This window comes from Leuciscus leuciscus, assembly GCF_965113295.1.
Source record: "Leuciscus leuciscus genome assembly, chromosome: 1".
NCBI lineage: Eukaryota > Metazoa > Chordata > Actinopteri > Cypriniformes > Leuciscidae > Leuciscus > Leuciscus leuciscus.
The window spans coordinates 48,016,281-48,042,908 of NC_138725.1; the positions used below are offsets into that span (position 1 = coordinate 48,016,281).

The following is a 26,628-nucleotide window of genomic DNA, read 5'->3' on the forward strand; positions in this document are numbered from 1 at the left end:
TGAATGTTAAACAAAGAAAACTATATAGTATTCACTGTGGCTTATTTTAGGAGACTTTCATGAGGTGCATCCTGGGATGTTTCTAAAATACGGGACACTTGTCAACTGTAATATTTCCCATACATTTGTCTGCAAAATAATTGGAAGCATTAAGAATAATCCTTGCCTTTAAAATGTCTTTGAAATCATGAAAAACTAATTTAGCTTGACTATGTAATGTAGTGTTTAATTAAAACTATTAAACATTTTGTAAGTTCAAATAAAGCTGAAATAAGATGTAAATATTAGACCAAGTACTAAAATTACTTTATTTAAATAAAAAAAATGAAAAAACAAAGCAAAATAAATTAAACTAAGATAATTAAAAACAAACTAAAATGTAACAATAAAAGCTAGTAATACTAAAATGATGTAATGTGGATCTGTTTAGTAATGTGACATGTTCCAGCTAACTATTTTACTTCCGACATTTGATTGACTTCTAAATAATCAATAAGCTTTTAAAGCACAACAATACTGAACACATCTATTATTAATCATAGATAATTGAGACAACTGCTAAAAATTAAGAATTAGTTTTTATTGAATCTTTAAAATGCAGATAAAACACTCATAGTAGTAGTAGTAGTAGTAGTAGGAGTAGCCTTTATTGTCACTTAGTCACAAGTACCAGCGAAATTAGCCATCAACCTGTCCATACAAACATACATACAATATGACAAGGGGGTAGACAGGACAGGAAGACAGGGGATTGAGGAAAATACAGCATGACATGAGGAGAGGTGAGGAGAAAAAGGCAACCCCCAGACTATGCTCCTGTGGAGTACAGTGTGAGAACAGGAAAAAAACACCTCAGCAACATAAGCACATAATCAGTACACTCTACAACATGAACACACAAGACTTGCAACAGGGGAGGGGAGATCAGTGATTATTTCTAATTGTGATGTGCATCTTAATGTCCCACAGCTCAACCATATTGACATTGTAAACTACTTTGGTAAGTGCTTAAGGTTTAAGGCATAAACTTGATTGATTAAAGACCTTTAAATCTTGCCGTTAATCATGAAAGGACTCCATGAAGGCCCATGATGATCTTCACAACACAGCACAAAAAATACCTGCATAGTCCGTTAAAACTACTTCAAAATAATACGAACGTAAACCAATAATATGACAATGGCTCAAAAGTTTAACAGATGAGATTCATGAATACAAGTTCAGTTGAACTTCAATGCAAAGGTATTTTGACTGGAACCGAAACGGATTGAGGATAGATCAGTCTCTCGTCTCCAGCACCCCCTCCCTGATCCTCCAGCTCCACGGTAGTTTGCAGTCGGGGGCGAGGGTGCAGCAAGGCTTGTGTCCATGCTGACGATAGTGGCAGGAGTCAGGGGCAGGGACACAACGCAGAAACAGGCCGTTCTCTAGGACCTCTTTGTCATGGGGCACCATGCAACCATCCTCTGTTTGCATACTGAACACGTTCTCTGAGATCTGCCCGAGAGAGAATGTATTATTCTCTAGCAAATACAAAGAGTAAAGCAGAAAAAAACACACACACACACACACACACACACACACACACACACACACACACACACACACACTGTTTACCTGATCGCTGATTCCTCTTGCAATGTGGCCTACTTTCACCCTGGGCGTCTCTCGAATATGAAAGCATTTTCCATCAAAATCCCTGATATAAACATCCACGCCTGAAGAAACAAAGAACAGATGTGAGCATGGCACAAATAGCCACGATAAATGTCATCTAAAAATATCGCACCAAGGGCATGTGTGAATGTTCTCGTAGCTTCACTGAGTTATGTGACAAAAGCACTGGTTTATACAAAAAAAGCATTTGATTAAAAATGGAACATGTGCATTAGGCCTAGACCTGATATTGTTGATGATTGTTAAAAATATATTTTAAAAAGTAAAGAGTGATTTTGTAATAATATTTCACAATATTACTCTTTTCACTGTATTTTGGATCAAATAAATGTAGCCTAGGGGAACATAAAAGAGACTTCTTTCTAAAATCTTACCAACCCCAAGCTTTTGAGTGGTAGTGTGCATGCCATTGTTTTAAGTTAATTTGTTAACATTTACACTATTATTTAACTTTAAATAAAGTGTATTTGATAGCATAATATTTTGTTGCAGTGATATTGAGTATTGTAAAATTTCACTGCCAAACCGTTTGTAATGTAATGATGCTTTGCATTTCTCTGAAGCAATGAGGATTTGTTCACACACCCTCAAAGCAGCGGGGCGGAGGTTGATGCGTGGGGGCGAGCCAGTCCCTGCTGAAGCTCTGGACATCTTGGCTGTTGTAGGAAAACACGCCTGAGCTGTCGTCATCGCCAGCGCTGACTGACCAACGTCCTGAATCCTGGAGAAAAAAAAAGCGGGAAACCCTTTGAATTACAAATAAGTTGTAATTGGTCAAAGTGAGATGCTCCACTAGCAACCAACAGCTGGGAGTTGACAGGATGTTTGGTCTTAACTATCACTCTTAATAACATTTTAACGTATTTACTAGACATGCGTCAGGTTAGAAGGAATTACAGGCTGCCTCATATCCAGCATTCTGAACTTTGTTTACCTTTTTGTCCCCGTATTCTCTAGTGGAGAGGCAGTCGCTACTGAGACAAGAGAGCAGCTGCTCCTGTATCTCAGCAGAATGAGGCTGGGAGAGACTACTCAGGAAAAAATCTGCAGAGAGAGAGAGAGAGAGAGAACAAACTGAATGTTAAAATTATAATCTGCAATGCTACAGTTCCGAAGGAATATTAACAAGCAGCTTGTTTCCATCCACATATTTATGATGCTAATTTTGGGATATGGTATAGAAAAAACCCCACTGGAGACACCAAGATGCAAATTAAATTGACAAAATAAACAAAAAAATGTTTCTTTGAGGTGGATACATTTTTATTTGTCACAAAGACATGTGGATGAACATTTACGGAACGGATTTACGGAATAAAATACTAGATGCCCGTCAAAAACAAATCTCATCTCAAATTGTACGGTTATTCTGAAACCGCAAGTAATGTATTACACACTACCGTTCAAAAATTTGGGGTTGGTACGATTTTTTGAAAGTTCTTTTATGCTCACCAAGTCTGCATTCATTTGAATATCACATGATCGGATGTGATTGGCTGCTCACCTATCTCCAGTCTCCGCATTTCTTGTTCTGGCTTGGTTTTATTGATGATTGGCGGCTCAGGTGAAGTGGCCTGAATGTGACGCAGTGACTTCGGAGGAGAGTGGTCATCGTTTCTTGTCTCCTCTGCGTTTTTCCTCTGCTTTACCCTGTGTGGTTTGTCATTACGTTCCCCATCATCGCCCTCTTTCTTCTGCTCTGAGCTCATCCACTGCAGCTTAGAGTTATGAGAAGATGTGGCGAGGTGGGACGGGGTGGGTGTGGCTGAATGGGCGGGGTCTAATTTCTCTGGTTTCCCCAGTGGCTTCTTATAGGTTCCTCCTTTCACAGGGCTGCGAAGTCCCCCGACTGCAAATAAATTGAAGAGATTTTTAATTGTATAATATTTAATATTCAGGCATTTGTATGTGTCGCATGCTTCTTTATTGGTACCTTCTTTAAGTGCTTTAGCAGTTTTAACAGCGAGTTCTTTGGCAGAAGCTCGTTTGATTGGATCTTTTTGCAGTCCTGCTTTTATAATCTTGGACATATTTGAACTGCAGTCACGTGGGATTTCCCTCAGTGGTGGAGGCTCTGTTGCTATCTGTCACCGTGCAAACAAACAATATAGTGTTTAGTGAATGTAAATCATATAGGTATCATAAAACACTGATTGAAATTAAATGTGACTTTAAAAGTGTGAGGGCCCTATTTGGCCTCAATTCGTTAAATGATTTCCAATCGTAGCCTACCTTGAGGAAGAGTGGGCGGGAATAGTAGCGTGTCCATGGATGACAGCCATTGAGCATGTGCAGAAGCATACAGCAGCTGCTCCAAATGTCTGCTTTTGAAGAGCGGGGCTCATTGAGCACCACCTCAGGTGCCATATGGGTCTCTGTGCCTTTCAGCTCTAAACACATACCTAATTAGTTGCTCAACTCATGCATGTGTCTATATTCAATTGAAATATGTTTGAGGTACTTACCCTTACTCTCACTAAGCCCTTGTTTGCCTAATCTCTCTGAATACCCGAAGTCACAAAGGAATGCATCTTTCCCATCTTCTGACAGCAAAACGTTATCCGCTGAAAATAAAACACAAACATGAGAACACAAAAAAAAAAAAAAATTATTATATAAAAGCTAAACTACCATTCTGAAAGACTTGGACCAGTAAGTTGTGTTGTTTTAGTGGCATAAGAGAGATCTTACCAACACCAAACTTTTGAACAGTAGTGTATTTGAGTGAAACAAGCTATTCAAATATATTTCTCGCCTCCCGAAACATCACCAACACCTACTTTTGAGTCTTTTTGATTGAGAAATGGAGGCTGAAGTTTAAGATCATCCTCAAGAGTACCATGATGATGCATCAAAATGATAGTGCTTCAGCTTAAAATTGATCATAATAATCGCTATTATTTCCGTAACCTTTAGTACATTGACATTAAACTTCACAGACACGGCTTAGATTAAGCCAGGATTAGGCATTAGTTCAATAAAGGGGCTTTTTTAAACGTGCCTTAGAAAAAAAAACATTACTAGTGTGCATCTTGAGGCAAAACAATGGCACCAACATATTTTAAGATATCTCCGTGCAAGTTGCTTTCAGTTTAAACAGCGCAAACATGCATTTTAGTCTGGGACTAAGCTTAAGCCTTGTCTGTGAAACCGGGCACTAATTAACTATTGGTAAGATTTCAGAATGAGAACAGTACCAATAAACCTCGCAGGACCTACCAACGCAAAAGTAAGCAATTTTCTGTGAATGTGCCAGACTTCAGATTCATCAGCTGAATAACAAAGTGCAGAAAATGATCAACTATTTTTGCTACAAAGCTATGTATTTATAATTACGACCATACATTAAAATAATGTGGTAAGAAATACCAGTTTGCAATATCAAGCAGCATAACAAGCTGTTTTCCAGTCTCTGTTCTAAAAGCGGTGATTGGCCGGTTCCAGTAAAAGTTAAAATTGGAGTGCGACAGACTTTCAGTTTCTAAATTGCAAACCACACCTTGTCGACTGAAGCAAATAAAAGACAAGATTAAAACTCTTGACAATCAATGAAATGCAGAATATTTGGACAGCAGATGGCGCTGTAGATGTCAGAGTAGAAAGGTTGGTTTTTACTGTTTGCTTGAATTTAACCGCCCTTTAATCAATTTGAATGGATTATAAAGACATAAAGCTGCTCATTTAATCTCTGGTGTCCTTCTGCAAGAAATATGATCACTTCTTCGGTCAGTGTCTTGTTTCTTCAGTGCCCCCCCTCCCCCATCTGAACCACATGAGTCATGCTGTGGGAAATTCCCAGCCTGGGGTTGCTCACAATGTACTCTGATCTCTCTCTTTCTCTCTCTCACCACAGGTGCTGTTTGCCTCACCCCGTTCTATGGAAAAACAGCTAAACCCAGCCACAAAACACAATATTTATTTGTATACACTATTAAAGTATTTATTAATTAGCATTCCTTTTTATATTTTCAGTTAACACTTCAATTTTAATTTAAGTTTTAGTAATTGTGTGTTTAATTAAAATTTTTGTTATTGTGTTATGTGCTTTTGTCCTTTTTATTAGTTGTATTAGTCTTTTATAAGGTTTAATAGTTTTTATTTTATTTTAGGTAATTTTTGTACTTATTTTATTTCATTTAGCCGTTTATTTTACTTTAGTTTTTTTTTTTTGTGTTTAAGTGCTAGGTTTTAATCTAATAGTTATATTTTATTTTATTTCAGTTTTATTTTGATAATAGAAAACTATTTTTAATAGTTTTAGTTAACAATAACAACACTGGTTCACATGGTGTGTATCAACTTTGTTTGAGGTGTATCTCCTAAAATGTACACTGAGGTAACCTGAAGAACAGACATACAATTTTGGAAACTATTTACTGTTCAGTTATGAGAAACTAGTTCATATTGAGACGTCTGACTTTTGGTATCTTGGAAACTCTGAACACATGTGGAGACATGTGAGATTACCAGGTTCATTTGGTCATTTTACTTAGAAAAAAATCTTTGAAATAGGATACGCAAAAGTCTCAATTTCTTCAGCATTTAATCTCAATTGCTGTCTAGAAGAAAAAATTGCGATATTAAGGACATGTCACTTGTGATTTTTCATTTCTGTATTCAGTTTCCAAAGAACTGTGAATCCACTGAAGGAAGTGAGATAAAAAAAGGGATGTCCATTTTCCACATAAAAGATGTGAAGAGAAGTTGATGTTAAATGTTAATATCATGTCATTTTTCCACATAAATTAAATAGAGACAGTCTGGCTTAGTGAAGAGAGGACAGAACAAATGCTCAAGCGTTAAGACTTGTTTATAGGACTCCACCTAGCTTCCACTCTTATCAATCAATCAAATCCTTCAAGGCCTTTTTAGCTATCCAGCCTACATTCTGCACGAACCTTTGATGTCCAGGTGAAGGACACGCTTCTTATGCAGGTGGTTTAGCGCCCCCAGTACTTGCTGAAGGTAGTGCAGGGACAGATCCTCTGGCAGGCGGCCTCGTTCCTCCACCAGCTGTCCTAGAGAACCTGTGCAAACAGAGCAGATCAAACTTTCCATCTCTCCACTAGAGACTTCCTGTGTGCAGAACACCAGAGATGCCAAATAATGAACTAAGAAATGGATGAGGAAACAAGGAGATTGTGTGTTGCGTGTCTACGAGTGCGCTTCTGAGTTCTTACTGGATTTGAGGTCCATGAAGAGGATGATGGACAGACCTTCACGAACCACCCCAAAAAGTTCCACCACCTGAGGAGACTGCAGGGCACTCCACGAGCCCACCTCCTCACTGCTGAAACTCACCAATGGCACCTGAAAGCACAGGATCAAGGGATCAATGAATGGAAAACAAAATGCATCTGAATATCAGCAGTGCCATCGGCCAGAGGAATAAGCAGGACACAAAGGAGGTCAGAAATACCTTTTTGGCAGCACACATGAACCCAGTGCCTTTGTCTTTAATGCTGTAGACCTCTCCAAAGGATCCCTGCTTGATAAATCGACAGCGTTCGTACTCCCGTCCCTCTCTGTACTCATAATTCACCGGTTGTAGCCCCTAAAAAAATGACAAAATGACGTTATCAATGCTGATTGGCCAATGCAGTGTTCTTCCAGCCATGCTACAATATGGTTATAATATTTGTTGTCATCTAATATTCACTTTAAAAAATATATATAATAATTTAATAAATCTGTTAAATGTGATCTTTAGTAAATATCAAACTGAATATCTGTTTTTCATAATGTATTTTATAATGTTGTGATTCCTAAATCAACTTTCATTTTTTATTAAGACAAAACAGTATAGAATTATAGAAAGAGGTCTCTCATGCTCATACTAAGGCTGCATTTATATGATCACAAATACAGTAGAACATTTTATAACATTGTGATTGTGAAATATTATTACAATTAAAACTGTTTTCTATTTGAATATATTTTAAAGTGTAATTTATTCCTGTGATGTAAAAGCTGAATTTTCTGCATAATTACTTCGGTCTTCAGTGTCACATGATCCTTCAGAAATCATTCTAATATGATGATTTGATGCTCAAGAAACATTTATTATTATTATTATTATCAATGTTGAAAACAGTTGTGCTGCTTAATATGTTTGTGGAAACTTTGATGCATTTCTTCAATCAGAGGATTCTTTGATTACCAAAAAATGTAAAAGAACATCATTTATTTTAAATATAAATCTTTTGTAACATTATAAATGTTTTTACTGTCAGTTTTGATCAATTTAACGCATCCTTGCTAAAAAAAAAAAAAGTATTGATTTTTTAAAATTACTGACCTCAAACTTTTGAATGGAAGTATATAGCTAAATGATGTGCATTTGTACATAAAAAATAAAAAGTGCATTTCTTATATAAGACTTTTTATCCATCTTTTATAATGTACCTTAAAATATTGTAATGCCAAAATGTACTACAATTATTTATTTTGGTGTTTTATTAAATTAAGTTTTATTAAACAAAATACTGTACATGTATGATTTTTTTACGACCATGCTTCAATATCGACAAATCCCTGCAAACGGATGCATCTTTATTATATAATTAAATTCAGTTCAAAAACTGAAAATATCTAGAATTTCTAAATGTCATATTAAAGCACATGACTAGCACAGTAAGTGTGTGAAGACGTTTTTTTACTGTTTGCTTATTTCTCTTTGTAAAGGAAACTCCCCAAGCAGAACTAGGCTGGTGAGGTAAACATGAAACACTGCTGAACGCAAGAAAAACAGGAAATCGACGACCGCAAGTCAACTTCTAGATGTGTACATGCAGGCATGTGTTTCTCACTCTCTCTCTCTCTTCCTCTCCGTATTAGTATGCTTATGTTGTCTTTATCTGTATTGTCGGGTTGTGTGTGCTTTTATGACTTTTAGGCTGTGTACTCGTATGTAAATTTGTATCTTAGCGTGCAAGAGAACCCATCTATGCATCACGCACTTTCGGTCTGAGTTCATCCATGTGTCAATTTCAACATGCCTTTCGCCATATGTTTTAATTGGCATTTAAAATCACCTCTTTGAACAGGATCCCTTCGTTCTTGTCGCTCTCCTCTCTTTCGTCCTCATCTCTCTCCCTCTCCTCTCTCAGCACATCTTTGAAAAAGCTATATGCAAAGCACGGATCTTCGGTTGTAACGTAGTCCCTCAGGGCCGTAACAGCCAGGAATTCGATCTTGCTTCTCAGTGGCGACTTCAGCTCCTCACTCTCTAGCGCATAGCTTTGACAGGAGGTCTCCCACTGATAAGAGCACGACGGACCCTCTGTTTCCTGCACGGACACCCTCTCCGTGCTGAGGCCACTGCTGCTGTATGAACTGCTACTGTTGCTGATGCACACTGGGTCTCTAACCTGAACCAAGAGGACACAACAAAGGTGACTGGACTGGATTAGTGAGAAAAACACTTGAAAGCAATGTATAAAATCAATGCAGATTAATGGGGGGAAATCTGTTTGGGTCTGTAAAAGTGTCCCTTAGTTTAAGTGCTTCGAGCCTCAAGGGAGAGCTAAATTAAATTAAATTGAATCAAAAGACTTTATATAAATTCAGTTCCAAAATATAGTGAGCTTCCTGCCTAAGTAACATTTTTACACATCACTACAGAAAAGTCAATAGAAAATGTGCCATTTTATTAAAAATGCACATATTTAGTCGATATTACGTTATTAGCTTTGTACTGCTTATTAGTTTCAAGCTGTTGTTTTAGCAACTGTTAATAATCTGCTAATGTCAGATTCTGCAAGATTAAACTGCTTAGTGCATTAACAGGCCGTTTACACCAAGAATGAAAACTAAATATAACAATAATGGTAATTATATTAGTGTCCACACCAATAAGCAATAACGTTTTGATTATTATAAGTGTGCACTGCAGTTATGTCGTCTGCTGCTTTAAATGCACAAGCTTTTTATGATTGGCTGTCACTGTTTTTATTGTTCAGCTTCTGGGGTCAAAAAACGAGTCCTGAAAGGAATCTGTATCATTATTGTTAGCATTATAAGTTCAGTTGCTGCATACATTTTTTTAATTACATTGACTGTATAAGTCATTTCAACTTAAATTATATTAAACTGACTTAAAAAAAAAGAGATAAATCTTGTATTACTTATTAAAAAATTCAAAATTGCTTAACTTATTTTGATGAGTTAAAGTAAGGTTAAAACATATGTTGTTGTGACTTACTGACCATATCTTATTTACAGTGTTCTCAAAGAATTAAAACAATTATTAAAACATCATAGCTACAGCTATCACAATCCGCTTGTTTTGTCTGACTACACGTCATCTTTTTCGGCTCCAAACGCTCTATCAAATGTCAAAAGCAAACAGTATTCGATATGTCACAACTTAAGAAGCCAATAGTTATAGTCCTTGATGTGTCCTTGAAAGAGGATTTGGATGCTTTCTTTGAGGGTAGCTGCCTATCTAGACAGAAAATATCATGGCAGCACACTAGGCTTTGGAACAAAGCTGTTGCATATATCGCATATATGATAATTACACAAATTACAATTAATTCAGTCTAACCTGAATGAGCGATGATGACAGGCACTCGCCGCTGTCCTGCTCCGGCACTCCAGTGACTCCCACGAACTCGCTCGATCTCCGCCGCTGTCTCTTACGACGTTTCTTTCTGGACCGACTGCGAGAAACGGAGCTAACAGGCGATATGGAGGAGATAACACGTGGCCCATTTTTGTGGCTGAAATTATGAAAATATATGTAAGTTGTAGTGATATATTAATTCCTGGTATTAAAAGAATACATAATGAAACATGTGTTTGTGGGACAGTCACAGGTTTTTACCTGCCATTGGGGCAGAACTCCTGCGAATCCTGGGACTCACCTATGAAAAAAGAGAAACAATTAAGCCCAAATACATTTGGAAATATTATCATCAGAAATGATCATCTCATTCTTTAAATCAGTACTTACATTCTGCCTGTGCAATAATGGACTGTTTCTCTGTCCCGTGTCTCCACTCATGTTTGGCAGTTCCCTGATGCATGATCTTCCAGAATAAGGCACTTTTCAACGGATTCATTTTGTCCAGCTCTCCTTCTTTGCTCTCTGTGTGAGCGACCGGGTTCGAGTCGAGGCAGTTAAGAGCTTTGCTTTCACTTTGATCCATGGGGGAGAACGGGACAGTGGAGTTCCAAATTCTCTGAGACGGCATCTTGAAATTCTACAAAACAAAGAAATAGATCAATAAATCAATTCTTAAGTCTCATATTGCCCAGTAACATTAAATGCATATCACTATTGTGGATCTTAAATAGGGTCCCTCATTCTCTTTTTTTTTCTCACGCACACACATAGCAAGATCATAACTGGTCCGTGGAAAAAGATCCCACACACCTGGCCCTCACTAACTGGTGTAGGGGAGGGTATTTTCTTTCAGGTAAAACGAGCTGATACAAAATAATTTAGTCTTCATCCTAACAGTGATTGGTCACAAGGCCTGTACTTTGTACCTGTTGAAGGTGATAGAGGACACTACTCTAAGTATTTTCAGTGAACACAAAGACTCTATTCTTCACTTGAACACTTCCTGCTCCTCAAGCTTGATCTGTGGAATGGGAGGAGCTGCTGAGGGCGTAACATGAGACTTCTGCTTATCAAAATGAAGGCGTGCTCTGTGCAGCTCACACCACTGTCTGACGACATGATGTTGTACAACCCACATTTAAAGAAGCGAACCAGTTATAATCAGACTGTAACTAAGGACTCATTTTGGTATTGAAAAAGTCCTAATTTAGAACATTATATCAGAGCTTTATCTCTGATGAGTTACAAAAGTAAGTTGGCTTGTTATCATAAACCTGACGTCAGCGACTATTTCTCACTACTTCAATGCGGGTATATGTGGGAGGTATCAAGACAATCTTTTTCCTTGTTTGATTGGTCGATGATACATTTTCAAATGCAGACGGTGTGGTTACCTTTTTTTTTTTTACTTCCCTGTTGTTTGGAAATACAGTAAAGCTTTTGTTAGTGGCACATACAAGTAATATCAGCCATGCCTTGCCTTTATTAGTTCACCCAAAGATTTGGAGGAAAATAGATTTTGATCATGTTTGGAGGTTCTTATGTTATAACACTGCTGAGAAAACCCCAGAAAAAGTTATTGATTTATTTTTTTACTAAACATGCTTGGCATGATGACTATTAGAAAGTATATTTAACAGGACATAAAATCAAGTTTGGGCTTGTTCAGTTATGTCAACTGCATCTGGGTCAAACTTGATATCACAAAGCAATCAAAAGATATGGCATTAGATCGGCCAGATTTAGTGACTACGGATTGAGTCATAGAATGCGGTTATCGGCTGGAGCATCCCTACTCAAAACACCTAAGTAACTGGACATCAACAAGCTAAAACTACTCCTTAAAATACCTTAGCAAGTGCATAGTAACACCCTGGCAACCACCCTCAGCGCTCTAGCATTGTGGCAGCCAGTTTTGCAAGTAGCAACCACTTTTTCATAAGAAAATCTAACTAAATAATTTAACATTTATCAAATTAGTCCAACATGCAAATATATTTCTTTTCTTCATAGTGAAACAATTATCCTAAAAGCTTTTAATCATATGAATACACTAAATCTGAACAAGTTGGTCTTTTTCTTCAGTTCAGCTGGAAAGATCTTCACAGCCTGAAGAAACTCTGCAAGGTCTCACGCAGTTGCAGCATGTTGCATCAGTACGCCTTTATATGACCCCAGTTAATCTGTCCCACACTCTCCCTTTCCCTTTCACATTCTCTCTCTCTCTCTCTCTGCAGCTTTTATACCTCTAAACTAAGAGAAAACAGGCCTCCGTCTAAAACCAACGTCATCTGCGTACAGTGTGTAGATGCTGCCAACGGCTTATTGGCTGCAAGGAGCTGAATCCTCCATTTTGATCGCTAATGGAGAAGCTGTTACATCACCGAAATGACTTCAGAGAGCACTCACAGCACTGTGGGAACATAAAAATCCTCCCATAGCGTTTCAAACATAAGCAATGGAAAATTTGCTGCAACAAAGTCATGCAGTAACCTGTTGTTCCTCAAATGTTCCTCACACCAAAATCAGTTACACACACACAGCATGATCACATGAAACCCCAGCAGAGACTGACAGTCCTTTTCAATACAATATAGTCATTTGCATTCAATGGTGATTACCAAATAGTATCATTTTTATCTTAAGTTGTACACAAGAAAAAGCAAAAGAAAGAGAAGAAAACATACCGCTTTTTAAATACAGCTTCAAATGCAGAAAGCAATGAATGCATGAGAAATCGTTTACTAACACTCTATCGAGACCGGTCCCTCCCATTCTCTCTCTCTCTCTCTCCATTAGTCAGCGTGCACCTCTGATCCCGCTGGCTGTCTGCCATGTTGAGACTGAGCGCTCTGATTGGATGGGGCTGATTTACGGGAAATCATCCCCATTTCCCCTAGCTGCACTCCCCTCCTCCTCCTCCTCCTCCTGAGACAGCAGTCAGGCTCTCAGTAACTTCACCTGCCTGAAAGACTCTTGTTCTTTAACTGAGAGTCTTTAACAGATTGTATTTATGTCTCCTTATATCTATCTTTTTTGACATTTATCACCTTAAAGGGACAGTTCACCCTAAAAAATGTTTTTAAACCGATGTCATTATTTACTCATCGTTCCAAACCTGTATGACTTTCTTTCTTCTGTGGAACATAAAATAAAATATTTTAAGGAAACCAACATTCTTCAAAATATCTTCTTTTGTGTTCTGCAGAAGAAAGAAAGTCATAGCTTACAGGTTTGGAACAATGTGAGGGTGAGTAAAATGATGACAGAATTTTGTGAGAACTGTCCCTCAAAGTGTTTCACCCAATTCTTTCTTGTGAGAAGGTAGACATCACTCAAACAAATAGCCTAGCTTTTGGTGTTTAAAATATCAAAATGTGTATTTAGAGGGCTCATCGTGATGCACAAATTTAAACTTACAAAGGCCAGATCCTGCTCATCTACTATAACCTCACAATAGACCCTTTTCACAGAACAAAATGACACATTTCAACAGCGTAAATCTATCAAAGTTTTAAATATTATTATTTAAAAAAATATATAATGTACATTCATAATAACACTATACCTTGCGTTTATTTACTTTGGCATTAAATTACAGAAAACTAGTTACATTGCTGCGTGAGTGTTTCCAATACAACGTCTGAGGGAGTGATGGCAAATTTGTCATCTTTCTCTCTTCTAACCAATGTCAGAATCTCTCAATATTTTTTTTCCCTCTTTAGTTAAGTCATAGAAATGCTATTTAGTTTTTTTCTATTGCAATTGCAGCCATAGGAACGCACAAAATATTTTTATTGTAGCTTTCGTTCACCACTATAGAAGTTTACCCAGTTCTGACGACTTCAGCTTCAGAGAACCCCGGAAATGTGATTATTTGCTGATATATCTGATATATGGCTTTCTGTTTGAGGTCTCTGTGAAAGTTTTAACGTTTTTTTCCTCTTCATGACGCATTTTTTGACTGATCGTTTTTTGATATTCAAATACATTGCTTGATATTTGATAGGCTACCTGTTCGAATGAGATTTTTCTCAAAAGTGACAGCCCTAGTATCAGGCAGAATGTAGTTATATGGTCGTAATAGGAATTGCAAAGAACAGCAGTCGTCTTGCCAAACAGTCCAGTTTGGCTCAATCCATATATTTGGCGACATAGTAGAAATTAAGCTAAAGTCCTTCGGGGCTATGCACGTACACTTCCAGGCCGGGTCAGAAGCCTATACAGTATTGATCGGCTGCAGCTTGCTTTTACTCTAAAGTCTTGATGTATTGTCACCCTAGTAAAAAAAACAGCCTATGTAGAGGTGGAAAAATATCTTCCTTGAGTGATAAGAAGAGTTTCGTTTCACCATTGAATGGATGAAAAGCACGCTAACAATTAAAATATCCACTGTAGCTGCAGCCCAACTTTATTCTACACGTAGCAAGTGTTCAGCGTGTGTTGACATGAACCATGGACATAATTGAAAGTGGGATTTTGTTGAGATTCACTTAATATATCAGAGATTGCCGAGGGGTGTTTATAAATATCTGGGAAATTTCTGGATGTTTCTTAATGACAGAGGTTACAGAGCAGCCTACAAAATCGTTGAACTAGGCTGGAGGCGTAAATTCAACAGCACAGTTTTTCAGCACTTGTCAGTCTCACCATTTAACCCAATGAGCATGTTATACAAAACTCTCAGACATTGACATTGCCTATTCATTGCCTTTTCATCCTTATTCATAGTGTGAATTCAGGACACACTTGTATCCTTTATAAAAAAATATTTTTATATAAATATACATTTTTTCTTCTGAAAATCTGATGACATATTTTGCACACAGGTAAAGGTGCCCAATATCAGTCATTTCTGAAAATAAATTACAAAAGTAAAAAAAAAAAATGTTTTGGAAAATAGCTCTTTATTTGATTATCATACAAATGTGTTTTCTATACAGAGATATCGACATCGGTAAATATCGGTATCGGCCATAACAGCAATATTAATATCGGTTATCGGTATCGGCCACAATTTTCACATGGGTGCATCACTATCTGAAATCAATATATGTTATCCCCATAATTATTTATGTGGGGAAATGCTGTTTAATTAGTGATATGAATGACTGTATACCGTATCTCTTAAATGTACTTAAATACATTTTCTTAAATATCCTCGTCATCCTGTTGGGGGTTATTTTGAGAGAACCACCGGCTGGATGTACATTATCCCGCTTATTACATTATCCCTTACTTAATGTTGCTAATGACAGAGAAAAATAAACATTAGGGCCACAATTCTCACAAAAATTTATAAAACACAAACAAAAAAACTTTCATTCCTGAATGACTTCTGTGACTAACATTTTGTTTGTTTTTTTATAACCGGTTTGACCAAATGTTCAGACGAAAAGTATGTCAATACACTACTGCATATTAAAACAACCTCATTCCATTACAGATCACTATTTTCTCTTTGAAGGAAATGGAGCTGAAACATTTTTACGGCAAAAAAACACATTTAGAAGATACATTACCGATTAAAATTCAGTAAGACTTTTGGTAACACTTGGTTTTGATGATCCCCCTTTAGACATTCTGTTGACTATAAGTAACTTTGCAACTACATGTCAATTAGCAGTCATTAGAGTATTAGTAGACTGTCTGCTTAATATCTGCTAACTCTTTATTTTGATGGTCATCCAACAGACATTCTACTGAATCTTGAAATTACATGTCAGTGAATAAGTATTCCACTGACCCTTACCAAACAGTCCATTAATACTGTAATGAGAGTTAGTTGACGTGTAGTTGCAAATTAACATTTCAATGTCAGTTGAAATGTCATTGCAATGGTACCTACAATTAGTAGAATGTCTAAAGTGGACTATCAAAATGTATTGAAATGTAATGTTTAGATTTTTCTTTTTAAATAACTGAATAAATGCTGTTCTTCTGATCCTTCTATTCAAAGAATTTGGGAAAAAAATTATTTCGACATAACAACTGTTTTTAACATTAATAATAATAATAATGTTGATTAAGCTTTGCCACCACAGGAATAAAATGTAAAAAAAAAATTATATATTAAAATAGAAAACAATTATTTTAAAATTATAATATTTCATAATAGTACTGTTTTTGCTGTATTTTTGATCAAATAAATGCAGCCTTGGTGTGAGCATAGGAGACTTTTTTTCCAACAACCCCAACTTTTTTGTATATCTTTCTAATATTCGGAGTCACACATCTATCTATTATTCAAAGCCACAGAAAGTGAGAAAACATAACTAGCAAAGAAAATTTCACACTGCAAACATTTGTCACAGTCAATTATTTTCAGGCTACTACAGAACTGGGAGTTAAGCCACACCTTGAATTTGTCATTTCGAATTAACAGTTCAGGGAAATGGTGCGGTTTGGCTTGTAACAGACAAAAACTAAAAAAAAAAAAATGGACTTTAACTTTTCATCAACGCGTCAAAACTCACAGCCTGTAATTATCAACAGGATAAAAGGTTGTTGTTGTTTTTTGCAGAAGTGAGAGCGCAGAATGACAGGCAGATGAGGAAGAATAGACAAAATGACAGACAGTAGATTCAACGGGCCATGGCATACGGAAGTGTGGATGTTCAACAGGAACAGTGTGGTATTGAGACCAGGGACGAGGGCCAAGAAGGAAAACACACATGCTAAGAGCTATAATGACAGCCTTTAACCGCTGAAGTATGTGACAAAACAAATCGGTTTAACCAACGGGAATGTCCACTTCACAATGACTGTGTTTGAAAGACCAGTCATTAACTGTAGTGTATCTGCTTACTGCAAACCAATTACCTTTAAGTCCTTCTAGTTTTTATCACTTTATCACTAAACCTGTCTTTTCACTTGTTTACTCATTCAAATATAAGATGGACGGAAGCGCAAACTGGTTGAAACATGAAAATCAAAGAATAATGCACAGGTTATTAGAGAAAAAATTAACTAATAATTAATAAATATCACCATACTTCCTCAATCACAGTAGATTGAGACATTACATTTTGTATTACAAGATTTCCAAAATGCTATGCTTAAATATGCAAATGAGGAGGTATCTAATTGTACCCAAATTTGCATACATTTCCACAACAAAAATCTGAACATAAAGCCAGGTTCAGAATTCTCGTTTCATTTTGTTTAAATTTGAGATATCTCAAAATAGAGGTGTTTACAGAGAAGATTTTGAATATCTCTTTTTAACATTCCATGAATGTCAACAGCCAGAAAGAGTTTTTAGGAGTAAAATTGTTGCCTGTAGTGTCTTGCCACATACACACACATTATTTTTTAGAGATTAGGCGTGACTCATCCACGCCCCCACACATGGACAGGATGCTTTTGGCCTGAGTAGGTCCTGCTCAAAACACTAAACTAAGGGACTGGAGGCCTGCAAGATTTGGATCTGTTGATCATCCCACTGCAAACAGACTCCCTGAATAACTGTCAGGGGCCCCTTTGCCACCAAGAGACACAGAATGCATTAATGAGCTGTTGCTTTGAGACACTATTTCCGTAGCATTACAGAAATGCGTTCATTGTTATACATTAAACACATGATAATAGATTTCTGCACTCTTGTACTCCTATATGAAGGGGAAATGAACTGTATCATGTATTACTGTATCATTACACGCGCGCGCACGCACGCTCGCTCGCATACTCAATGTAACTGTTAAAGATGAGCAATTTAATATATATGATCTATAATTAATGTTACACATAATATATAGAAAAACAAAACTAACGTTAGGCTATACTTGTCTTACATTTTACATCCAGCAGATTTGTGCTCGTTTTCACAGACTATTGTTTCTCAATTATCTTTTAGACATTTATATTAACAATATTTTGAAAGCCGCCATGAGGTTTTGCATAAAACGTTTTAAAACGATGAAAGAAAGTAGAGCTTTAACTTCCTCCTTCGCGCCGCCATTTCGTACAAATCAGGGAGAAAATACTTTGAAACCAAATTTAGTGAATTCAGCTGGTATAGGAATTAAAGACAGGCGTTCCTGACGGACACTATAAGGGTAATTCAGTAAAGATAAGGGGACTTACCTTAGCTGTACTTAATCAAGTTGGAGAATGGTCTTGTGTCGAACGGTGTCGAGCTCTTCTGATAGCCTGAGACAGGAAGACGAGGCTGCGTGTCAAAGCCTAGTGAGCTGCCTACCTAGACAGCATGTTCAGGCAACCCAATCGCGTTCAAGCGGCTGTCTAGATAGGCAGTTCACTAGGTTGTGAGACAGAATGTGACAGCACGACTGAATTCATATCGAAAGAAAGTTGCCTAAAAGCAGCTTTGAAGTGTAGGCTACGTTACATGGCCATATTGTTGTGTTTGTTTCTAAATTGATTTGTGAATTTCCACCACAGCAGTGCAATAAAAATACATCTTGTGTGGAACATCCATAGCATACTTTCAGCCACATATACAACCATAATAAATTCAGCACCTCAATTCAAACAATGTAGAAAACTGTTAATTATTTTTGTATTGATTACTTTATTAGTATTATTAGTAGTAGTAGCAGTAAGTTATAGAATGTAATGTTAAATAATGTAAATGTGACATTTATAAAAACCATATTTGTTTTTGTGACGTTTTCATCTGTGTATATATCTTCTAAATCTTCTGGTATTTGGCCAATATTTTGGTCTGCAGCACCATCTACTGGTATATTGGTACGTAGGTAGGCTTAATAAATACTTGCATAGAAGTTGGGAAACGAATTATCCGGGTGTGGAAAAAAGTTATAAAGCAATAGAATTTTGAAAATGTGCCACACTCAGCCACCAGCCTGGGAATCCTGAGGAATGTTTTTAACATGTCCAACTCCTGAGACAATTCCATCCCATGAAACACAGATAATAAAAAGTACCCATTTTATTGGAAAGGATTATGCAGAATTTGATCTATAATCAAATGATGTAAAACCGTATTATTTAATCTATTTTATACATATATTTCGTTGTTCATGCTTTTGATTAAACTAAAACCACACAAAAAAAAAAACGTAGTTTGACTTTCAATTGTTGGAAGAATCACTTAAAAAGATTTGATTAGCTATGACGTTTGTTGAAAACTACCACAAACTATTGCAGGTTTGAGAAGCCCAGACTCACACCTCACACCCGCTCTGATGTGCACTTCACGCATCCACCATCACCTCCTGCAACCCCTCTCCTCCCCCCTTCTGCCATCCAACCCGAGCTTAAGGTCTGTGTGGAGGACGTGAGCCGAGTCTTCAAAAAACAGAAGACTAGGAAAGCTTCAGGCCCAGACGGCATCTCATCTGCTTGTCTAAAAGCCTGCGCTGACCAACTGGCCCCAGTCTTCACGCAGATCTTCAACAGATCATTGGAGCAGTGTGAAGTTCCCTGCTGCTTCAAACGCTCCACTATCATTCCGGTTCCCAAAAAACCTAAAATCACTGGACTTAATGACTACAGACCTGTCGCTCTCACGTCTGTGGTCATGAAGTCGTTTGAAAGACTGGTGTTGGCCTATCTGAAGGACATCACTGGACCCCTTCTGGATCCCTTTCAGTTTGCTTACAGAGCAAACAGGTCTGTGGATGATGCAGTCAACATGGGACTGCACTATATCCTGCAACATCTTGACAGACCTGGGACTTATGCACGGATCTTATTTGTGGACTTCAGTTCGGCCTTCAATACCATCATCCCTGATCTTCTCACAGCCAAACTGACTCAGCTCTCCATGCCATCCTCAATCTGTCAGTGGATCTCCAGCTTCCTGACGGACCGGCAGCAGCGAGTGAGACTGGGGAAGCTCACATCCAGGACCCTCACCATCAGCACTGGCGCCCCCCAAGGGTGCGTTCTCTCCCCACTGCTCTTCTCCCTGTACACTAATGACTGCACTTCTAAAGACCCCTCTGTCAAGCTCCTGAAATTTGCAGACGACACCACCGTCATCGGTCTCATCCAAAATGGTGACGAGTCTGCTTACAGACTGGGGGTTGAACAGCTGGCTGTCTGGTGCAGCTATAACAACCTTGAGCTGAACACGCTCAAAACAGTGGAGATGATTGTGGATTTCAGGAGAAAATCCCCAGCACTCCCCCCTCTCACCATCATGAACAGCACTGTGGAAGCAGTGGAGTCATTCAGGTTCCTGGGCTCTACCATCTCTCAGGACCTGAAGTGGGCAAATCACATTGACTCCATTGTGAAAAAGGCCCAGCAGAGACTGTACTTCCTTCGCCAGCTGAAGAAGTTCAATCTGCCACAGGAGCTGCTGATCCAGTTCTACTCAGCCGTCATTGAGTCTGTTTTAAGCACTTCCATCACTGTCTGGTTTGGTTCAGCTACCAAATCGGACATCAGGAGACTACAACGGACAGTCCGGACAGCAGAGAGGATTATTGGTGCCCCCCTGCCAACCCTCCAGGACCTGTACTCTTCCAGAGTGAGGAAGAGAGCAGGTAAAATCATCACAGACTCCACTCACCCTGGACACCCCCTGTTTGAACTGTTACCGTCAGGACGGCGACACAGATCACTGGCCACAAGAACATCCAGGCACAGGAACAGTTTCTTTCCACAGGCCATTTCCCTTCTGAACACTTAACATGCCCCCCAAGGCATATGCCTGCAAGTGCAATACTCCCACTGTCTAGTGCAATATTCTCTTAACTCAGGTGATATTTATATTTATATTATTCATACTACTCAAAATACTGTAAATATGTTCATAATCTGTAACATGCACTAGACTCCCACTGTCTAGTGTAATATTCTCTAACTCAGGTGATATTTATATTTATATTATTCATACTTCTCAAAATACTGTAAATATGTTCATAATCTGTAAATGTTTATTCAGACTAAACCCAACTGTGACCCCTTTTTTTTTACTTTTTATACTATTTAAAAAAAAAAAAAAATTTTTTTATATATTTTATTCTTAGAATTTGTATTACTATGTTTCTTGTTGTATTTGTATTTGTATATGTGCACTGGAAGCTTCAGTACCAAGAAAAATTCCTTGTGGGTGCAAGCACACTTGGCAATAAAGCTCTTTCTGATTCTGATTCTGATTCTGATTCTGAAACCTTGCCAGAAGAGCTGATTTTATTTTATTTCTTTTTTTTCTTTTTTTTTTACAATAAGATATTGTCTTATCTGAACAATTAAATCTCTTACATTTTAGATATGGGAGGCCTTATGATGTTTAGTAACTTGTGTCATTGCTTTTTGAGGTAGACAGTTAATACTTGTTCTAAATGTATAGATAGTTTCTGCTACAATTTCACCACTTATTTGCTTTTGAAAATACCTTTATTTATTGGAGAAATGTTGTATAGATCATATTACAATACTACACAAGTTTCCTATCCGTTTTCTTTTCATTTTGCATAATGCTGTCATTGCTGTGGATTGAGGTTCAGGAGTTCTTCATTTGATTCAAATGTTTTTTTTGTTTTTTACTTTTTGGCAAGCTTTTATTATCTTATATTTATAAGCTTAATTTAAATTTATAGATAGTTTCTACTACAATTTCACCCCTTATTTGCCTTTGAAAATACCTTTATTTATTGGAGAAATTTTGTATAGATCATATTACAATACTACACAAGTTTCCTATCCGTTTTCTTTTCATTTTGCATAATGCTGTTAATAGCTGAGGATTGAGGTTCAAGAGTTTTTCATTTGATTCAAATGCTTTTGAACTTTTTGGCAAGCTTGTGAGCCAATGGGATGTTTTTTCCCTCCTGGCACCAGAGGGGGCCCTCCCAGTAACTAACAAAAGACAGCCGATAAAAAGAATCACTTGAATGATAAATGCTACATGCGTAGAAATAATAAAATACAAACATACTGAGTAAATATGTGTATTGTCATTGAAGTTGAATTACTATTAGTTCATTCATCAACAGAGGTGTTGTGTAAAATAGTAGGCTAACACATTTTAAAACGTAGTAGGCTATGTGTAAAATTTGTAAAAGTGTCCAAGGCCCTTCTCTGCGATTAATGCACAGTTGTCGTACATTGCACCATTCATACTATGAACAACAAACACCAGCAATGGTTCAAAACAATCTCTTCTAAAGCCAATGCGTTCAGAGTATGAAGCGCTTAGATGATTGGACAGCCAGCACATCAATCAACAATGGCGCACTGCCATTGGTCTATCGCTCATCCGCCTACTTCACTGGGCGTTTCAATCAACAGAGGAACAAGTCGCAACGCAGGAGACGAGGCGAACAGGAGAGAAAATGGCCGACAGATTCTCTAGATTCAACGAAGAACGTGATTTCCAGGTAAAAAAGCCACAGGAACTGCACGTATATCCAAACCTTGCTGGGTCACTGTGTATTTTGGAGAGCCGTGCTCTGTACAGTTTGGTGTTATTTGTTTAAGCCGCTGAGCTCGCGTTGCAACTGTGACACTAGAACAGCGATATCGTCCCAGTTCAGCATTGACAAGCTCGAGACCAGTGAGGTGACTGTGTCGCTTTCCAGTTTACCTCATACATTTTGACGAATTTCCAAAAAATATCTAAATGGCCATTGACGTTGAGACGTGTCGTTATTTGACCCCTTGTGGTTGACAGTGGTATGTTGTTAATTTGAGACGCTGGTAGGATGACCGCAGGCTGGACCCGGCCTGGCACTGAGAGATAACGCCTCAGTTAGGAGAATATGAGCTAATATCTCATTGACTAACGGCCACCTGACTCTAATATGCATAAGTTAAATGTAAAACGTTCGCTTTTACTTGTGAAACTTCAAAATTAAAGTCTGAGTTTTGTAGTTAAAGCTCTTTTTAATCCCCATTGTGCAGTTTATCTTTGCTAGGACGTTAGCCGTGATATCATGTCCTGTGTCTGCTCGCGGTTGTGACTATATGCGAATAATACAGGCATTGTTTGATTTGTTTTTGTCTCATACTGACCCTTAACTAGCACAATGGCATGTTTGTGCTGCATTTTGCATACCTGATTTGCAAGTTATGCCAGCTTACCAAAAACAACAACAAAAAAACCCACTTTTCTGTCAATTACAACGTCTGGAGTAACTTACTGATGCTTGGACACAATGCGATAAAAGAGATACGTTGTATATTGCATTATTCTGATTCCACATCTGGCATCTTTACTGCTTGGTCAGTTGGAGTGTTGTTGACATGTCTTGATTAATATTTGTGTGTGTGTATGTTTATCGAGTGATGCAAATAACATTTTCTGTGAATCTCTTGAGAAATCTTGCTGTAGATGTTCTTGGGCAATGTATAAGGAATGTTGTTTTTGTCTTGACAAATGATATGTTGCTTGTCATGAGGGTTTCTTAATATAATCTTTAATGGTCCTTCTGGGAAGGTTTTCTGCTTTAACCAGAGCCTTAGCAAGTTTTGTCCCTCACTGATGTGTAGGCAGATGGGCCATGTTATCAAAGAAGAGTTCAGCCCCCATTCTGAAAGAAGGGTTTCTAAAACTACGCAGTTGGGCTGCTCATGATGTATTGACAGGAACAAACAGGCTTTTATAAGAGTGCCCACGAACATTGTGAACCCCTTAGTTTAGAGCCAGAAGCCAAACTAAGAGCTTTGCCTTGGCAATTTTTCAATTGTCAGAATGAACCCTTTCACGCATAGATGTCACTACAGTGGACCGCAATATATATATCTCTTTTTTTTTTTTGGCGTATGCCGTATGCATGAGTTTTGATGGCCTAGTTGCACATCAACCACTACAGTGAACTCTAGGTGCTCATCCTATACACTGTCAGCCAAGTGGCAAGTCCTTGTATATGGAATTGAGTTTTCTCCAAGCAAAGATGTCTGACAGCCAATAAATCAATGTAGATTTCAGTCTGAGATTTTCTCTGAGATTTTTAAGATCCAAGGTTAATTTCCACAGATATGGAGATCTTAATGCAGTTCCATGAGTAAATTGGTCAATTGTGCACATTTTCAGAGGCCAAAAACCAAATGTGGGTCATCTGCAAACTTTGTATACAGTTTGTATATTTTTTTCTTTTAAAGAGTATAGAGATCGACCGATTATATCGCTTTTCCAATATTTAGGCATTTTCCCATTATTGGGTATCGGTTTTGTAATCGGATTCACCGATAAATGGCCACGTCTTGTAGGGTTGGGTATCGTTTGAATTTGAACGATTCCGATTCCGATTCCTTGTTTCGATTCCGGTTCCTAACGATTCTCGATTCCGATTCTTTTAAGAGGCAGGGTCAAAAAAGTTTAGATCAATTTTAATTCTATGAACTTTTTATGAAATTTACTATGAATTTCTCACAGGGCTGTTTTCAACTACAACATAAATATCAAATCTATTTTAAACAACTTTTTTAGGACATTTTAAATGAGCTAGCTAACCAACGGTCTTTCTGAAGGAAATAGTCTGACCTTCTCCATCAATTGAAATATAAAAAAAATTGCATCACAATAAGTGTATTGTATTGTGATTGTCACTAACATTTTAGTAACTAAACTGAATTTTATTAGGTTTAGTGACAACATGTTACAATGTTTACATGGTACAATTTCTGGTAAGCTACGCCTTTTTATTATTTCATTTCAATTCAGTTATTGTGATTTGATTTAATATTGACTCATTTGGATAAATATTAGGTACTCAAGATAGGCGTTAATTTTTCTCAAGAAAAAAACAACTCACCCTATGCTGTAAACATACAGAGAGCCCTATCAGCTGCCTGGCAGTATTATTTAAGGTTAAAAATAACTCAAATTAAATATGTGGTTTTTTTTTTATTATAATAACAACTTTATTTAATGATATAAGTACGAATATAATAAATATGTAATATAGTACACATATTTAGCAAAATACTCTCTATAGCTCTTTTTTTCTTGCCAACTATGTGCTATAGCCTATACAGTATGTTCATTAAATGGCTTTCCTGAGGTAAATATGACATAATTGTTCTCCAGCTGTGTTATTGACCTCTTCACGCTGATAAAAAAACACTGATTGATCGATATTATGTATGAGGAATATACATTTAGGTAAGTTGTAGCCTACTGTATCTTTCAACAGTGTTCGTGTTTTTTTTATTATTAGCTGCTTTAGAATCGAGATGATCGGTTCACGTGCGCTAGGGATCTGTCACGTCACATTTACAAGCGCCAAAACGGTATTTATTGTTTGAATTTCGTAATAAAATTGATAGAATCTGAGAGCTGAGATTTTTTTGTAGATCATAAAGTAACTGCTCTGTCTAGTCTGTCGGTCTCCGTGTCCTCTTTGCTTCGCAATTTTATTGTGCGTGAGAAAATGGATGTGTGGTGTGAGAACGTGGTGTGAGAAGTGTTAATTGCGTGTGTCTCACGGTAAATGCGTGAGAGTTGGCAGCTCGTAAATGTGTTTTCATGAATATATTTGTTTTTACGTTCGCCGGCATCGCGCGCAGTTTTCAAACGGACGACTAGAGGACGAGGGAATATGGTTGCAACTTGCAAGATACCGAAGAATTAATAAAGGAAACATCATATAAGTACGTTTTTAAGGTTAAACGTCAGGGTTGTTTGCTCTGAATACATTTTATGAGACGCTGTGTGAGTTAATAAGGCAACTCACACAGCGTCTCATAAAATGTGTCGGTTCGCAGTTTAGCATAACAGTCAATATACGCTTACACCTGTGCTAGTACACGCATTTACCATGCCGTGTGTACGTTACAAATGTTTAACTAAAGTGTCAGCAAGTTAACATTTGGCAGTTTGACATTGATTATGTAGTTACTTCAGTTCAGAATAGGGCTAGAAATGACTTAGAGCCCTATCAGCTGCCTGGCAGTATTATTATTTTGGCGTTTGTTTTTTTCTTCCGGTCGGCGGATTGTGAATCGAAATTTTAACTTTTGAACGATTCCGGGAAAATCGCAAAGCTAGTCCCGGTTCCAATCGATACTCGATACTCGATACCCAAGCCTAACGTCTTGTCGCCGTATTGAGAATTGTGGACAAGACCGCCATTAAAGCACTGCGTGTCTGAAAGGGAGGAGTCAACAATGTTGTTCAAAGGTAAAATTATTTGCGTCCCTTAGAAGAGGCTAAATAAACACAATTTTACTGTATAACCTTTATTTAGCTAATAAACATCTAAATAATTACAGTTCTCTGGAAATTAATTATCTCGGCGAGAGAAGTTCAGTGTAAACGATAATATAAATACAGTGTTCTGTCAGCAGGTATTTCATAATCTAGAGACCCACAAAAACAGTATTAATAATTCTGATAGCATGCCAGAAGAGATGGACCCGGTAATTGCGATGATGTAGGCTATTCTCTGTTTCGTCATTTCTGACAATGTTTGTGTATTCCAGCGAATGCATGTGTAATGTAT

General features: G+C 37.5%; 2 protein-coding genes and 1 long non-coding RNA gene across 5 annotated transcripts in view; 2 read left to right on the forward strand and 1 right to left on the reverse strand.

Moving 5' to 3' along the window:
* Positions 1-625: 625 nt before the first annotated feature.
* map3k14a (mitogen-activated protein kinase kinase kinase 14a) lies at positions 626-18,486 on the reverse strand. 3 transcript variants are annotated; one of them, XM_082175117.1, is made up of 16 exons: positions 18,332-18,486; positions 10,634-10,883; positions 10,505-10,544; positions 10,226-10,400; positions 8,712-9,047; positions 7,097-7,231; positions 6,858-6,987; positions 6,576-6,704; positions 4,149-4,241; positions 3,910-4,067; positions 3,611-3,761; positions 3,182-3,526; positions 2,612-2,721; positions 2,263-2,398; positions 1,618-1,718; positions 626-1,497 (listed from the first exon to the last, which is right to left on the reverse strand). In XM_082175117.1, exons 2-16 carry the CDS (start codon positions 10,872-10,874, stop codon positions 1,279-1,281), a joined length of 2,499 nt encoding a protein of 832 aa, XP_082031243.1. In that variant the 5' UTR covers positions 10,875-10,883; positions 18,332-18,486; the 3' UTR covers positions 626-1,278. The 3 variants fall into 3 exon arrangements, with proteins under 3 accessions (XP_082031243.1, XP_082031241.1, XP_082031242.1); XM_082175115.1 differs by having other exon boundaries at positions 4,143-4,241; XM_082175116.1 differs by lacking the exon at positions 18,332-18,486 and adding an exon at positions 12,934-13,460 and having other exon boundaries at positions 4,143-4,241.
* Positions 7,241-8,432, forward strand: LOC309506017. Its single transcript, XR_014208615.1, has 2 exons — positions 7,241-7,544; positions 7,732-8,432. It is a non-coding gene; the product is annotated as an uncharacterized lncRNA (long non-coding RNA).
* A 3,981-nt stretch (positions 18,487-22,467) lies between the features above and the next one.
* The window catches only part of gpatch8 (G patch domain containing 8), a 47,329-nt gene continuing 43,168 nt past the window's right edge, over positions 22,468-26,628 (forward strand). Inside the window, exon 1 of the mRNA XM_082166228.1 lies at positions 22,468-22,563. Coding sequence (XP_082022354.1) covers positions 22,519-22,563 — 45 coding nt within the window. The 5' untranslated portion in view covers positions 22,468-22,518. The remainder of the gene's footprint in view (positions 22,564-26,628) is intronic.